We start from the raw sequence: 16,301 nt of genomic DNA, 5'->3' as shown, positions 1-16,301 counted from the left end.
TACGTTATATTATTCAGTTGTAATCATTATCAACATTTATTATAGGAACAGAAGTTTACAATTGTGCAACCAGAGTATCCCTCAAGGCTGATCAGTGAAACCGACACCGGCACGTCCGTATACCTTGCCTCACCACCCGCTGCTTTCCGCGCTCTCTAGTGGTTGGGACTTCAGATATATATCATCAACGTTTAAATGTGCTATTTTTAATTATTTTGCAAAAATAAATTATAGTGCAATTTTTTTTTCCATAAGTCCTGTCTATGCCTGCTTATTACGGTGCGTAGTTAGAGGTTTCCATTTTATTAACTATTCAGTACTGAATGAAACGCGTATTCCGAGTGTTAATAATTCCAAAAAGGATTAAGGAAGTGTATAAAACAAAATCACGAACTAGAGATGCGTCCAAAATTTAAATGACAATTACTTCCGACTGGTCGACTACAGTTTTCGTGAGCGTTACCTTCATAGGTTACTTCCTGAGCTGACTTCCAATCGCCGAACTACCGAGAGGAAGATTGCCGTCGGTGCAGCGACCGACCGCGCTAACGTAGCCTTGGACGCGAGCTCCCTGCATTCTAATCAGACGGCCTTGCGGAAGCGCGTGCTCGGGACAGCTCTCGTAACACGCACTTCTCGAGCGGCGCCTTATCAAAAGACCCGAGTAACGATCTTTCCTGATGCTCATTTACATCACCCGAATGCATAAATTTACTCTCATATGAAAACTCACGGACTGGATGTATACTTTTATAGTACTATAAATACAGCTAAGCGGTTAGACAAATCAATGGAAAATTGTGTTCCGTTAATGGAAAGAATCACCAAGACATAATATGTAAGAAAACGTATGTACCAATGTATGTGACAATAGTCAATACGAATGATTAGCATGAAAAAGTGGCCTGGTGGAAGCCGAAAAGTGGTAACCAGTTCCACTCGTTAATGTTGAATGTTTGACTCGTTCAGCAGGTTTGGATTTGACTAAGTAGATCGTCATGGCTAGTTTCATGGACATGCGTCAATGCATCCGAAATATACTTATAGTGGGTTAGGTGTTTCAAAATAAGTAGGGTGTAACATTGTGTACATGATTGTAAAAATATAACTTACGGCATTGTATTGAGTTTCATATAATTATCTAGTGGAAGTTCGACATGTTTAGTATTTTCATTTGTTCCTGAGAGCCGGCGCGCAGTTCTCATCCAGCTTCCTCTTTGTCTTCTAAAGCCTTTGTCGTTTTTTACTAATTGAAGATGCCTTTTAACAATATCATGCCATTTCCATTTTACTGTTGCCGGTGAGTCACTAGCTGCATCTTCCTTACAAATCTGTAAGCCATCACTAAACCTTCTCATATTTTGTAAATAAATTTCATTTGATTTCGGGGGGAGGCTTCTCCTCCTTTCTTCGGGAACGATACCCGAATCATGAGAGTTCTGTTCAGCTATCCATTTTGATATAAAATCATTTTTATCACAGACTTGTGTAATCACTGGCTCTTCTTTGGGTGGTGGTGGTATCCAATCCAAGCTCACCCACTGACTAGATTTTGGTTTCGACTTAAAAATTACGTCTATCTCATCATCACAGTCCGACGAGCCAATCGAACAAACAGATGTCTTTTTCCTTCGAAAACGCGACCGAACAATCGGCTTACAAGTAGATAACGATTCAGGATTTGTACTGAAATCTGTAATGTCCTCCCGCCTCACATCCTGTAAACTCTTAATAGTCTCTATGTTAGCATAAGAGTTTTCGGAGCAAGAGGAGTCTACACTAAATCTACTTCTTTGCATTGGCTTAGATTTAACAATAGGATTTTCGCTATTATTTTCATTTCCCCCGCACCCAATTTCCCGTTCATAGGTTAAGGACAATCTCCTTTCATTTGATTTTTCATTTTCCATTTCTATTATTTTAGCCATACTAGGAAAACTATTATCTTTAGCACTTTCTACTATTCTATTAAATTTATGCGAACATTCTTTATCAAAATCTTCGTAACTATTTGTATGCGTAGATACAGAATTGTCTTCATTAAATTCTATAATTCTAGTAATTTTTTGTGGCACTTCATTTTCTTCATCATTTAATGGCGAAGATAATTTATCATTTTCAAATTCGATTATTCTAGTTATTCTTTGTAATGGTTCTTTTTCTATTTTATTCATTAAGTCATCATTAAAATCATCTAATTCAATTATCCTTGTTATTCTTTGGGGATACATATCTTTTTCGTGTTTCTCTTCACTCTTTTTACTAATCGAAAACTGTGTGTCAGTTTCCGAATATCTTGTAGTAGAACAACTAGAATTTTCAAAGATTAGCTTTTCCTCTAATGAATTATGTCGACTTTTTGCTTTTTGCAGTGCACTCTCAGAGAGGAAAACACATGGAACTTCCACTTGCATTGACATCTTGCGACGTCTGGTTGTGTTTTCCTTTCCTTTATTAACATCATTATCGTAGTTCTCGGGCACTGCTGTAGGCGGTAAAATGATTTGAGTACCGGCTACCATGCGTAAAAAGTCTGTTACGGCGGCTATATGGGCTCCAGTGACAGCACCTTGCAACTTAACACCGGAAACTTGGTGAGGCACAAGTTGGTTATCGCGCATACACCATACAACGGGCAGAGCCCCTTCCGACACCATCGTCGTTTTATAAAGTTTATATAATAAAAACACTCGACCAACTACTTCAAAAGTTACTTTTTAAATATCACAAATTAAATTAATAAATAATTAAATCACTGACGTTTTTCTGGGCTGCAGCCTCTTATGAAACAAACAAAATTCAAATATTCAAACACATAATTGTGACGTATATGGGGCGACATAGCGCGAGCGCGGCGCAAGTGCAAGCGATGCGTTGCGCTGTGGTCGTGCGCGTCCGGGCGCGGCGGAGGTCGCGAGAGATAAGGCGGTGAGAGTCGCATGCGCAGCACCGCCGCCCGCACCCGCGCCCGCCCCGCCACCGCATAAGCCATCTTTGACGATCATACATCAATTTTTATCCAATGCACTTCTCCAACCAATTATATAACGGTATAGATTGACCTATTAAAGCCAAATTTTTATATTATTTCAAAAATCATATGCACGTTTTTGAAACAAAAGCCTTTGTTTAAGGATTATATATTAGTAAAAATGTAACATATAAAAACCTATAAATAAAATCAGATCAAAGTGTTACGTTTTCGACAAATTTCATTATTTGCATTACATATGCAAGTACATCAATTCAAGATTCGCATTACTGACGCAACGAATGGATGGCTGGAAATTAGTAAACCGTTCGGCTACCGCGGACATCGTTTATTGTAACCGAACGATTAACAGCTATTTACATTCATCGTCAGGCGTCGCTCATTACAATTTATAGCTTGTAATCTATGAAATATTCCAAAAATACATTAAACCGTTTGTTAATTAAAAGATGAGCTATTTATTAGACGGTGAGTCGTAACTTTTCCACCTCATCTACAGACATCCCGTCAGGTACAGTTATACGGCATTGTGCTGGCCCCTTTGCGTTGCGTTCATGGGCATCGTCGTGCGAGCGAATTTCTTATCTCCGACCATCATTCCAACCAACGAGGATGTTGGAAGACAGCAAAAATTCGCTACTGAATTCTGTAGTCATTCATTTGGTATATTAATTTAAAATGATTTCCTTCTAGACGTACGGGTAACTTCCACATTGCACATTGAAATATATGTGTATACTGAACATTGTATTATTTATTAGTAAAAAATAATTGAATACTATGTACAAGCCAAGTGCAATTACACGCGCAAATGCCAATCAACAGTTAGGATTGGCGCCGGCGAAGCTTGTGATGCGTGGCCCGTATGTAGGACAGACAAATCAGGTATTAATTATCCATACAACGCCTAATCAACCTTTGTATGGGTCAAAATCGAGGAATGACATCTTGATAGATAGTTTAGCACATCTAATTACATTTATGTTTAAGTACAAAATTTAACCGGTTGGTAATAAACATTAGTGTAGTTAATGTTATGTAACTAAATTAACATATAAGTATATATTTGATTCATAAGTGAATGATTGGGGTTATTCAATGAAAAAAATATACAGAACTAAATGGACGCACATCCTAACAACCTTCAGCAGTTTACTTTAAATGTATGAGTCAAAAAATTCCAGCGATATATTATTGTATTGCATCAAGAGTCAAATTTCGTATCCGCTTAGAGTTTTGGCGGTCAATGAATTCATTAAATAGATAAAACATCTTAGTTTCTTTCGATCCTACAATTAATCAAATACTAATCTAATTTGTGTTTTGGAGAAAGTCCTACTTCATTAATAACCTCTAGTCACGCTTTTATAAAATAAAAGCACAGCCAATTTTCGCCAAGCTAAGAGAAGTGTTAATTATATCGGAGTAAGAAAATGGCATGGCAAAGTATAATTTCATTTTAGTAGACTCTTAATAATTTAGATAATATTTAAATTTTCTATCAAATTATTTGCGTAGATACATCATGTAATATCATAAGTGGTAATGAGGACGTCATCAAAACGACCTCAGATAACGTGATCGTGGTTTCGACGAAACACTTTCTGTTTAGCAGAATTCTGGTAAGACCCAGCGGCAGGAAAAAAACATCTTAGCAACGCTAATTTTCAATAACCTTCTGTTTTATAAGCATTATGTGTTTAAAATCTAAAAAAAGAGGAGTTTATCAATTCGGCTGGGTTAACTCAAGAGTTCTCTTAATTTATAAGGAATGTTTTTTGTCCTATTTGAAATTTAAGAAAAAAAAAAAATATGTAATTATTTTGTAAATATTTTATATTTACTTCATTTCACGGTGAAAATAAATGTTGATATATTCAATAATTTAAAGAATTCATTGACCTCATTAATTTGCAATCAATATATAATTATTTAATAGATTCCATTCCCTAGACTAATAGACATAATCATAAAATAAACTGGTAGTCTTGTGCCAAAGTCGATAGTCAACTAAATACTTTGTAGAGCATTTTTTTTTTCTAATTACATATTAACTACAGTGATGTTTTTTTTTTCAATTTGCAGTCATTATAACTTAGAAAAGTAATCATTCGGAATAAGGATATTTGTACAAGAATTTATTTGTATTCACATCTTATTTTTCATATACAATCAGTCAATTATACTTGAAGGGTGCTTGAAATTTAAAATTTATCAGATTTATCTTTGAAACCTGAATACCAAAAGCTTTTAGTAGGTCATTTCGATTAAACTTCACACTCTGTGACAGCTTGACAGAGATACATCGGAAGCAATTATAATGATCTTTATCGAATACGAATAAGTCTTTTATTATGCGCACTACTGATATTTTTACGCGATCACACTAATCACGGACATAAAATGACTTTAGAATACAGGTTTAAATATTTCACGTATTCGTTTTTTTTTTTTCTAATTTCTTTTAAAGTATTTCAAAAACGCAGACGAGCATATGAACCATCTATCGCTATATGATGGATGGCACTTCAAATAGTTTAAATTAAACCGCCGTAATAACTGCAAAAAAAAAGATAATACGTTGTCAAAGCTCTTTCAACCATGGTATCAAATATATTATATTGCACGTTTAAAAAATACAATCTCAAGCACCTTTTAAAAGTAACACTGTGAAATTTGTTAGAATAATTAGTGGCATGGATAGCCCATCTCAGACCACCACCAATCACCAAGAACCATTGCCAGATAAAATTCACTTATATTTACTTATATTTATACACAATATTTAATGTATAAACATATGTATTTATATAGCCGTGATAGTCCAGTGGTTGGAACACGTGCGTCTTAATCTACGAATGTGTTTTCAAACACAGGTAAGCTGCATTTAATGTCCATGTGCTTAATTTATTAATATCAATAAAATTATGCCATGGATCAACCCGCAAGGGAGCAGCGAATTACTTCTAATATCTATCGTAGTCATGTCATTTACAGACTAGTATTTTTTAATTTAATAAAACATATTTATTGTTACAATTGTGGATGATCTGATCTGGAGGGTTTATCTGTTCTTAATGACTTAGTTTTGTTCACGATTCAAAATCTTAGCTCATTTACATCTAAACATGATTTACGTCAAACTAAATGACGAAGGTGAATTCCTTTAATTTTTTGTAGCGTTTAATTTTTAAAATGCAATGATCATAATAAGGAAAACTTAAGATGAAAATATAAAAAGAGTAATAAAATACGTCTGTGATATTCTTTTAAATATTTTGTACAAGCGACCCTCCATGCTTCGGAAGGGTTATAAAGATAAGATATAACTTATATCATTTAACACTTAGGAATAATGTAGCAATTAAGAGTAATGGTAGAAGACCTGTGATTTTTTTTAATTGGATCATTAGTTCCGGAGATTACCGCCTAAAAATAAACAAACAAATGCTCATTCTTTATTATAATAACAATAAAAGTTTAGACTACTGTTTTTTAGCACATTTTGAATGGTGAAATCTTTATACAGACACGAATGTAAATTACCTGTTCATTAGTGAAGAACGATTATTTGTGCTAATTAATGTTAAATTACTTCTTAATAAATTGATAAATGCATGAGTTTTGATGGACGTATGTTTATTACCAAATCACTACTCAACGGATCTGAACAAAATAAGACACAAGTCTGGAATTATAGCAAATAGATTACTTTCTATTCCTAACTCCTGTAAATAATGACAGTCAAAACCGCGGGCGGAAAATAGTATAACACAAACAATTTCCAGCGGGAATTACTCGTTGTTGACAAGAAATGGTAGTGGTAACGACGCTTTGAGTGGCTGTCAGTGCATATTCATGACGTTCAGTACTAGCACAGTAATTTCGTGGAAGCCGTGGCCGCGGCGACGTTGGCGCCAGGAGGCGGCGCCTAAGCGAGTCATACGCGACGTTCGCTTTTTTACCAGCATGCATTAACATGGCACTTTCAATTAATACTGCCCCGTTCGACCGAACCTTCTTGTTATTACCTCCACTGTTTAATTACAACTTTTTAAATTTGAGTTTTTTTTTATGTTATAGGTTGGCGGACGAGCTTTTGCCACCTGAAGGTAAGTAGTCACCATCACCCATAGACAATGACGCTGTAAGAAATATTAACTATTCCTTACATCGTCAATGTGCCACCAACCTTGGGAACTAAGATGGTATGTCCCTTGTGCCTGTAGTTACACTGGCTCACTCACCCTTCAAACCGAAACACAACAATACTGAGTACTGTTATTTGGCGGTAGAATAACTGATGAGTGGGTGGTACCTAACCAGACGGGCTAGCACCAAGCCCTACCACCAAGACAAAGCAAACATCAAAAACACTCCCCGAATTTTTGCTTAGGGTCACTATTTGGTAAAATAATTAGGAATTATTGAAAAGAATATAATTACATTTGACAAGTATTTAACGAATAACTATCGACGATTACGTAATTCGAATCTTGTCTAACTACATTATAGACAGATGATCGGTGACGCTGATGTTCATTCATAATATTCAAAACCAATGAAGTGCAAATTGATTCGAGTGGTAGAGTTCCGTTATCCGTACAACGATTATTTTATATATAAAAAAAAAAGTTACGCAATGTCTTACATAGCTACATATCTCTCAGCAGGTTTTACTGTGTCTATGAGTTCGATATTGTTTTAGACATATCAATATGGATTTTTTTTTTTTTTAAATAACATGAAAATTAAAAATATATTTATGTATTTCAGTTTCATGATCAACGACTACTTCTTTTTTTTATACTTGCTGACGTAGGTAACATTTTGTTAAGTATAGGCTGGCATATATATACAATTAAATACTCCGTAAATGAAATCTTAAATAAATATAAAATTCATAAGTTTAACTAACTACAAACCGCTGTTATGTTAGTCTAGATATGTTTGTTCGCTTTATAAGTATCCATTTTTGCCATATATTTTTAATGCAATTATCGTCATTAGTTTCACTATAAATGGTTATTTTCTTAAATTGGTTCATAGTCTATTTGAACAAATGTTGAACTTAAATTAATTAAGCAATTCGTGGAAAAAGAAAACAAAATTAAAGACACCGAAAAGCTTAAAAATATTTTCATGCTGTAAAATTTACACAAAAATCATATCCTTTAAAATTTTTGGTCAACCTCAAAGCTCAAACATCTTAAGTACTGAAACTTTAAAACTAAGAGGTATTTAAATAAACTTTCTAGATACACTTAATAATAATTTTATGATATATCTTTTTTTATATAAATAAATAGAATATGAAAACAATAATAATTATATGCACCAACAGTACCTTTTCTAGTAATCAGTACCTTCTCTAGTCAGTCTCGTTGGGTACCATCTAGTTAGCGATATTTCGTAGCAAGTATCAAACGTACGCGAGTGAGTCAGTTTAATAACAGGCCCTAAGGATATAAAACCATAAATCTTTGGTTGGCAGCGCATCGACTATCGAGTGGTTTATACTACTTGCAATATCAGTCCAGTGTCAGTGTCTATGGGTAAAGTTGACCACTTACTATCAGCTAGATTTTTGAAAAAAGCCATTTTTCTTTAAATGTTTGCCAATAATTTCTTAAAATTTTCAGGTTTTAATTTCGTTATTTTTATAGCACTCAGACTATTTTTATTTTTTTTGTAAAAATAAATCAGACGTTTTTTTAGTTATTCACATAAAATTATACTTGAAAAACTTTTTTTTTTATACTCAGATGTATAAGCTTCTTTAATAGACAATAATTGTTGAAAAAAAATTAAGACCGTCCTGCACGCACACCGATTTTTTTTAAATGTAACGTCATTAAGAACTACAAGAACTATATATTCTCAGTCGTTACATGATCACGTTTTATTACGTGTGACAAAAAATCCCTTCGGCACTCATGTGGCAACCTGGGAAGTTTCTATATAAATCCTGCATACCCTGAATCAAGGCAAATAAAAAAGTGATTAGACTTTTTGTCAAGAAATTCCTAGTGGATGTCCTGAGTAAGTAGTCTCCTGGGCTTGAACTCTTTCGGTTCATGCCGTCAAATCGCATTATGTGGTTGAGGGAATAGCATTTGAATACATTTCTCGCGGTCTTATTGTAATATGGCTCCTTTGAGAACGAATGGTTGCCGTGTCAGAAATCGGTCATGTGATATCCTCTGGGAGCATATTCGGACATCAGTACAAACGAGGTGTAGTTTACTTTGAATCAAGGACACATTTCAATTTATTATTTATGTTATTATAATATTTTAGTTACTGAAATATTAATGGACTTCGCGTTCTTTCACTCGAAGCGCGTATAGTGTAGTGTCTACATTATTCATTGTAGATGTAGCACCGATGCGGGCACAACTGAATACGAGGAAATGACTAATGTAAACAAATACCTACTCGTCTATCAAGCCCATTCAAGACACAGTTCTTACGTTTCCGCTTTGATACTAATCGAAAAGTATTCGCATTTTGAACCTTTTACAGTAAAAAAGCACCTACATTGAATTCATTAAATGAAGTTGTATCTTCTTACGAGACACGTCTTCAAACCATATATATGAGAAGTATTTGCGTGTGTAATTAAGAGAAAATACACTTGAATGTATTTGATCGAAATGATTGGAAATTGAAAGGAAGTCCTCCTTTAAATGTCCAAAAAACAAGTCTTGATATTAACGTTGCAATATCTAAAGAAATTTCTAAATACACGATTTACATAAAATCTGTAACGGGACGGGGTCTGTAAATCAAATATATTTATTTTGTCTGTATGCCCGTATCTTAGAAAACTTACTATATAAAATGACAGTGATATTAATTAATCCGGAATTATAAATGTTCTTTGTGGATAGAAACAAAATCGCATCAAGAATACCTGTAACGAACTGCAATAAGGAAAGAACGAACTGCGAACCTTCTTAGCTTATCTGTGGAGAATTTTTAAGCCATTTTTGATATTTTCTAGTAATTGCCTATTTATTTATCCTGAGATTTTTTAATAACTGCAAGAATTGCTTAAATTCTGGATCAGAAAGCATGCTTTTAGCTAAAGAGCATGCTTGTATTTATTGAAATAGTGCACATATGAGAGTTGAGAAATTACATTCTCTAACTAACATTCATGCGTATTAAGTCGCACTGCAGTGCGTATGTAATAAAATATTAATGATGATAAACAATTTTCTCATGTGCCTACTTATAGAGGAAAATACACTTGCGTCTAGATTGTACAGAACTCATAGTTCAAAGATAATTTAGTTTACTAATTTAGCTACTGATTTCCTTAAAGCAATGAGGTAGTAACTTTTACCTTATGAGATACGAACATATTGTATGCAATGTGAGAAACGGGTACACTACTTAGTTGCATTTTTTGTGCACACAAATAGAACATTTTCGATGATATGAGATTTTAATTTCCTTTTAATGACAAATATCATAAAATAATATTTATTTCAAAATACTTTGAAGACGGAGACAGAAATCATGTTAATATACGATAATCATCAATAACTGGAACACAAAATTTTTAAAATTAATATTTAATATTTTAAATAATATTCGTTTTTTGTTGCGTCCATCTAAGTTTTTGAGAGAAATTTCGATAACAAAAACCGATGTAATTATTATTGGCTGTTGGGGGATTCCAATTAAAAGGCGAATTGGAAATTATTAGCAACGTAATGTGCAGTTTAATTTGCCTGTCGTAACGTTCGCGAAGTACGTCAATCTGGAGATTACGGTTTAAGAGCGTTCTAGACGCGCACGTAGAAAGTTGCGGCGCGACTGAACGGCGCCTACGTATGTCCTGCGCACCGCATTCTCTCGTCCGAGCTTTAAAACACGACTAAAAAGCACAAAATGTCTCCGCTAAACTAAACAAAGTATATATCGAAGCTAGAGCCTTTAGACGATAGAGAAAATAGACAATTATTGAACACATCCAAGGCTATCTGTTCTAAGAATAAAACGCTAATGAATAGTTTGTTGCTCCCAAACGCTGGTGCTTCATAAAATGGGCTATAGAATGGGGAATGCGCTTAGTCTATTTGTGTTTTTTATCGGTAGGGTTGAGTTCTTAAGCGTTGTACTTGTAACATTTTATTGGTACTTACATTTTTAGTTTTTTTTAGATGTAGAATAGTTTTATTGCAAAATTAAGAGTTTAGAGTTAGTTTTTATGAAAATTCAATAATTTTGCTTTAGATATATATTTAAATTGATACTTTTATAACAATGAATTGTGAGAAAGATTAATAGTTAATAGATATGATATTGTATTGTTTGAGCAACATAAGTTTCCCAAAATTTTTATTGTAGTAACGATTAGAGATCAATCGAAAAATGCAATTCCTTTTGCAAACAAGTAGCGAATCCGATTTTTAGCTGTATTTAATTAATTTATTGAAAATTACGATTAACTACTTATACATTCAAAATATAAACATTAAATATAATTTTATTAGACATTTGCTTAGCTCGTATCTATTCATGCTAAGAGGTCGACTTACAAATTTAATTAATAACATAGAATGTGGAGCATTTGATATATTAGATTGTCCTGAGCTTTCAGTTTTTATTTATATACATACGAGGCTAATTAATGCTTGTCATTTTTTGATACACACTGTTTATCTATTACTTTGTAGCTAGACGTAGTATCAGATAATTACCCGGCTTCATCTGTTGCAGAATACTAAAAACCGAAAGCTTGCAAAGGATAATGTAATAAACGGGTCGAAAACAATACGTTTAAAAATGATTTCATGAAAGAGAAGCCTTAACCTACATTTCAAAATGATTACAAAGGAATGTCACGAAGTAGCAAAACATTGTTTGGTTAATGGTGTATAAACAATCGCTAACCGCGGAGCAGCGCGGGTCGATGAACGACCTAGCTCGCGCAAGGCGTTTCCTCCGCGGTGTAGAAACAGACTAAGACGTTCGCGATTAGAACTGAACTCGCACTTTATATACGACACATACGCAACAAACAAATACACAAACAATTCGTTACTTAATTCTTGTAAAAAACAAACACTAATATCTATCTAGTATTTCATTCAAAACTCGGTTTTCGGTAAGTTCATACGTAACGTTATAAATTTCATTATTATTAATTACTCTTTATAGGCATACATAGGCATAGGTCTAAATTGTTACTTTATAATTTAAAAAAATAATGTAAAACAGTAAAAGAAGGCGCGTCCAATTTAATGTGTAAACGTTTTCATGTAATACCTTCGTGCTTATTTAACAATACAGTATTACGTAAAAAAAATTTAAACATTTAAATTTCGACTCGAATAGCATATTAATGCTTCGTATAAAGTTGGTGTCTAAAAACTCTAAGATTCACGTATTATATATTAAATTCAAATTAATATTTTAGACAAAATCAGGTTGAATAGATAATTAATTTGAATCGAAATAATATTTTTATAATCATAAATTCTAAACGGAAATTATTATTCATTTATTATCCTTTTCACTGATCTATAAAATTTTATGCGACAACCCTGTCAAAACAAGTTATAATAACCATTTTATCTAGATGAAACGTACTTCACTTTTTTAAATAAAACGAGCTCAATATGTTTTGAGATCGTCTCGTAATTTATTGATAATAAAATGAATTTAACGCCCCGTACGAGATAATATTGGCTGTTAAGATTTTAAGAGATATAAAATATAATTACGTTTGTATACATCATATTGTAATCCAATCTAAACTCAACTCGTTATAGAAAATATTTTATATGACATATCTTATATATTACGTATTTTATACAAAAATTTACTTGAACGTAAAATGGAACGAAATATAATCGAATCGATTTACTTTAATTTAAAATATAACGGTTTTATACATGTATTGGTTAAAGTTTTGTATCAAATTCATTAATTTGGCTCCCGGCCAAAGCCTGCAAAATGGAGGGGCGCTAAAGAAAACTACTCATTATTATATTTTAATTGATTTGATTATTATCGCCTGACAAATGTCATATCGTTTTTTTTTTTAATTTTTAATCAAAACAAAATCTCTAAAGATATGAATCTGAACTGAAGAATAGAAGAAGGGCTAGGCATTGCACCTTTAGGAATAAATAATCGGTAACATACTCAAACGCACACCGACGCGTCTTATAAAAGTAACATCTTTGATTTCCTTAATGTCTTTCTTTGATGTCTTGGTTTGGTTAAATTGTAAAACGTAGTATTCTGTAGTTATTGTGGTGACCCTTTCCTTTATAAGCAATCACCGTTTTTTTGCATGGACTTCTGTTTTTCACTCAGGCTTTAAGGATTGTATCCTCGATTTGTTTCCACCTTACAATTCACTACTAGAGTACAGGGTAAAATTGATCTAAGACGCGTCAATTCTCAAGTTGTCGGAGCCGGAATTCCCGGCACTCAACTTACACTCACTAATGGTATGCCAAAATTATTATGTGATTAAAATTGTTAAATTACACTAAGCTTGCTTTGCCTTGTTTTGAATTACGTCACCTCAATAAATGACATTAAATACTCGGTATATACTTATTTAATAAGTTCCTAATTATAATGGTACGAAGTAAGCATCGTCGCTACTTTACCCTCCATTTTGTCATCTTTTAGACGGAACATCTTTAGCGAGGAACATGTCAGAATCTAGGTGCTTTATCAAAACTAAATCTCCTTTACCTTATAACTTAAATAAGTCCAAGTCGATTCAGAATTATAATCTCAAGTATTAGTACATATGTAACGAAAATGCAAATTTAACCTTTTGTATTTAGAGGAATAAAATAAGTTTGGCATATGAGACATGTCAACTTTAATCTGCGCATGGAATCGTTAATGTAGATACATTTTATGCTTAAAATAAACAACGATCGCTTTAGAAAAGCCGGAAGTATCAATATCTAAGAAAAAATTAATTACGCGCGAATGTTTTGCGGTACACATACCAGTTTTGGCATTGCAAAACTCTCACTTATGAATGTCGCATTCACATCTCGTGTATGCGACGCTTCGTTACCGATAAAATTGGCATACAGCAAAAAATATTATTTTCACTGTTCGCTGAGGTTTCTAATCATATCTGGGTCAACGGAAATTTACAACGCGTACGATTCGCTGAAAGCCTTTTACATCATCTCGGTGATGGACAATCGCCGGTACCAGGATCTGATCAGTACGAGATACGAGACACGTGATAATTGACGGGACTTTTTTGCATTACATTATGCGGCTGCCAACAAAAATTGTTCGACTACTGATCACATACTAATTTGCAATGCGTCATAGACATATTTGAAATTGTAATTAGGATTAACTATGTCAATAAAATGACACATAAGACGACAGCGAAAATGTACGGAATGACAGCCGCATTCGAGATCGGAAGGTAGATTTATACAAGCAAAACAAAAAAATGGGAATAAGTGAAAGTATTTATTAAATGTCATAGTGAAAATACTGCAGTTAAAAAATTATCAATAACAAAATCGACGTGGGCGCTCACAGTGCGCTGAAAGTGCCATCACTTGCAGGCACTTCAGCGATCCAGTAAGTCTGTACCACATAAAATGTGTGTCAAGTTGTTTTCACGGTCTTGACGTTTGACTACACAAAATCGACCATGACATGGGTGCGTGCGGTTTGGCGCGTGGGTGGCTTTACATATCATCTGTACCATTTCTCCGAATATATGTACCTGGTAAAATACCACGTAAAGTGAACCTTTCGAATTCTTCTTGATTATACGGATCCTGGTGTTAGATTAACTGCGTTACAAATTCTACTAATCTACATATGGTATGTTATGTTATTATTACTGTCAAGGGAACTGACCTAATTTACAAAAGTTTACAACGCGCCGAGTGTTGAATGCAGCCGGGAGTTAGCTACGGCACGCACGCGACATTACAAAGTCGTCAATACAAGGGAAATTGCTCTCCGGTCATTCTGTAAACAAGTCAACATGCTCGTTTCAGTTTCGTCACATCTGGACACTTTCTAAAGAAACTGCAACTAATAACTGTGGCAAGAAGCAGCCTGCCTTCCAGTTGAAACATGCGATAATAAGGTATAATTGCACACCACCTCTGTGACTATATTTAGAAGCAAACGCTCAGGATCCAGCCGCGTATGCGACTTGTTCAATTACGTAAAGCGGTTGAGCCCATTTCTAATCTAAAAATAATCGTAGGCTGTACAGACATCGGCGCCACTAGGATCGTACGTGAAAGTAAAGACAATTATATTAAATCTTACCAGTAATATAATTAAATAAAATTCCTTTCATGAATATGTAGGACCTTGTCGCGGGTTGCATACTAAAACACTAATTATATATTTTAATGAATTATAAAACCAAATATTTAATTCGGATATAAAATTTTACATGTTTGGTTTGTCTTTAATTGCATGATTTGTAAGCTTAAGTTGAATTTACACATCGTAAACTTTTATCGAATATGGCAACATTTATATATGTATTTGAAAATAGCAAAGGGCATGTAGTTGTCAAGTATAAAAAAAATAATTATAATAAACAACGGAATGAGTTAATGTTTTTCTTTATACGATATAATATAAATAATGCACAGATTTTTAGTGACGTCCGTAGCCTGAACTAATGTTTTGTGCTCTATTGTTTCTTTTGTCACGTTTCATCTAGTTTACGATCACGTTTCCCCAATAACTCCAAGAAATGGATCGTATATTATGTTATTACCTCTTTGTTACTTAATCTTGCGAATGAGTAATGACATAATTATTCATACACATTTATTTGCACCTGTCGATTTTGTCACACAATTGACATCCATAAAATAATGACTTAGCAATGATTTCAGTCACAAAATAGAAAACGATCAAATGAAATCGTCTATATTATTAATAAATAGTGATCATAAGTTACATTTTATAAATGTAGGCAATATTACAGATACTGATAACATAATTCTACTGCAAATACATCCGTGACGCGGACCGGGTAATACATCAGTGGCGCCAGTAGTGTTTAATCGTTCGTCTGCGCGTGTGATGCGAATTTTCCCCTGCACTTAGACCATTAGCGAAGGGAAGCTATCATTTGCGTGGCGACGGGGCGGATCCACGGACCAACCGGATTATTACTTGTAAGGCTTCAAGCATTAATTGGGGTCTTAAGTGAATTAAATTCGATAACTATATATTTAACTGCTGTACATACCTACCTGTTCTTCAATCATACTATCATCAGCTTTATATAAAAATGTTGCTATCACTTTGGAGA

The 16,301-nt window shown here is 33.7% G+C and overlaps 1 protein-coding gene across 2 annotated transcripts in view; it reads right to left on the bottom strand.

The window, feature by feature from the left end:
* The window catches only part of LOC124537452 (tyrosine-protein kinase Src42A), a 62,386-nt gene that overhangs the window by 34,057 nt on the left and 12,028 nt on the right, over positions 1-16,301 (bottom strand). Inside the window, exon 1 of one of the 2 annotated variants that reach the window (XM_047114303.1) lies at positions 1,114-2,914. The exons of the other annotated variant lie outside the window; for it this stretch is intronic. Within the exon in view, the coding sequence (XP_046970259.1) occupies positions 1,114-2,657 (1,544 nt within the window). The 5' untranslated portion in view covers positions 2,658-2,914. Of the gene's footprint in view, positions 1-1,113; positions 2,915-16,301 lie in introns of those variants that run through there. 2 annotated transcript variants of the gene reach the window in all.

This window comes from Vanessa cardui, chromosome 18 (assembly GCF_905220365.1).
Source record: "Vanessa cardui chromosome 18, ilVanCard2.1, whole genome shotgun sequence".
Classification (NCBI taxonomy): Eukaryota; Metazoa; Arthropoda; class Insecta; order Lepidoptera; family Nymphalidae; genus Vanessa; species Vanessa cardui.
Note: the sequence above shows the minus strand (reverse complement) of the source record. Positions and strands in the feature narration are given on the sequence as shown.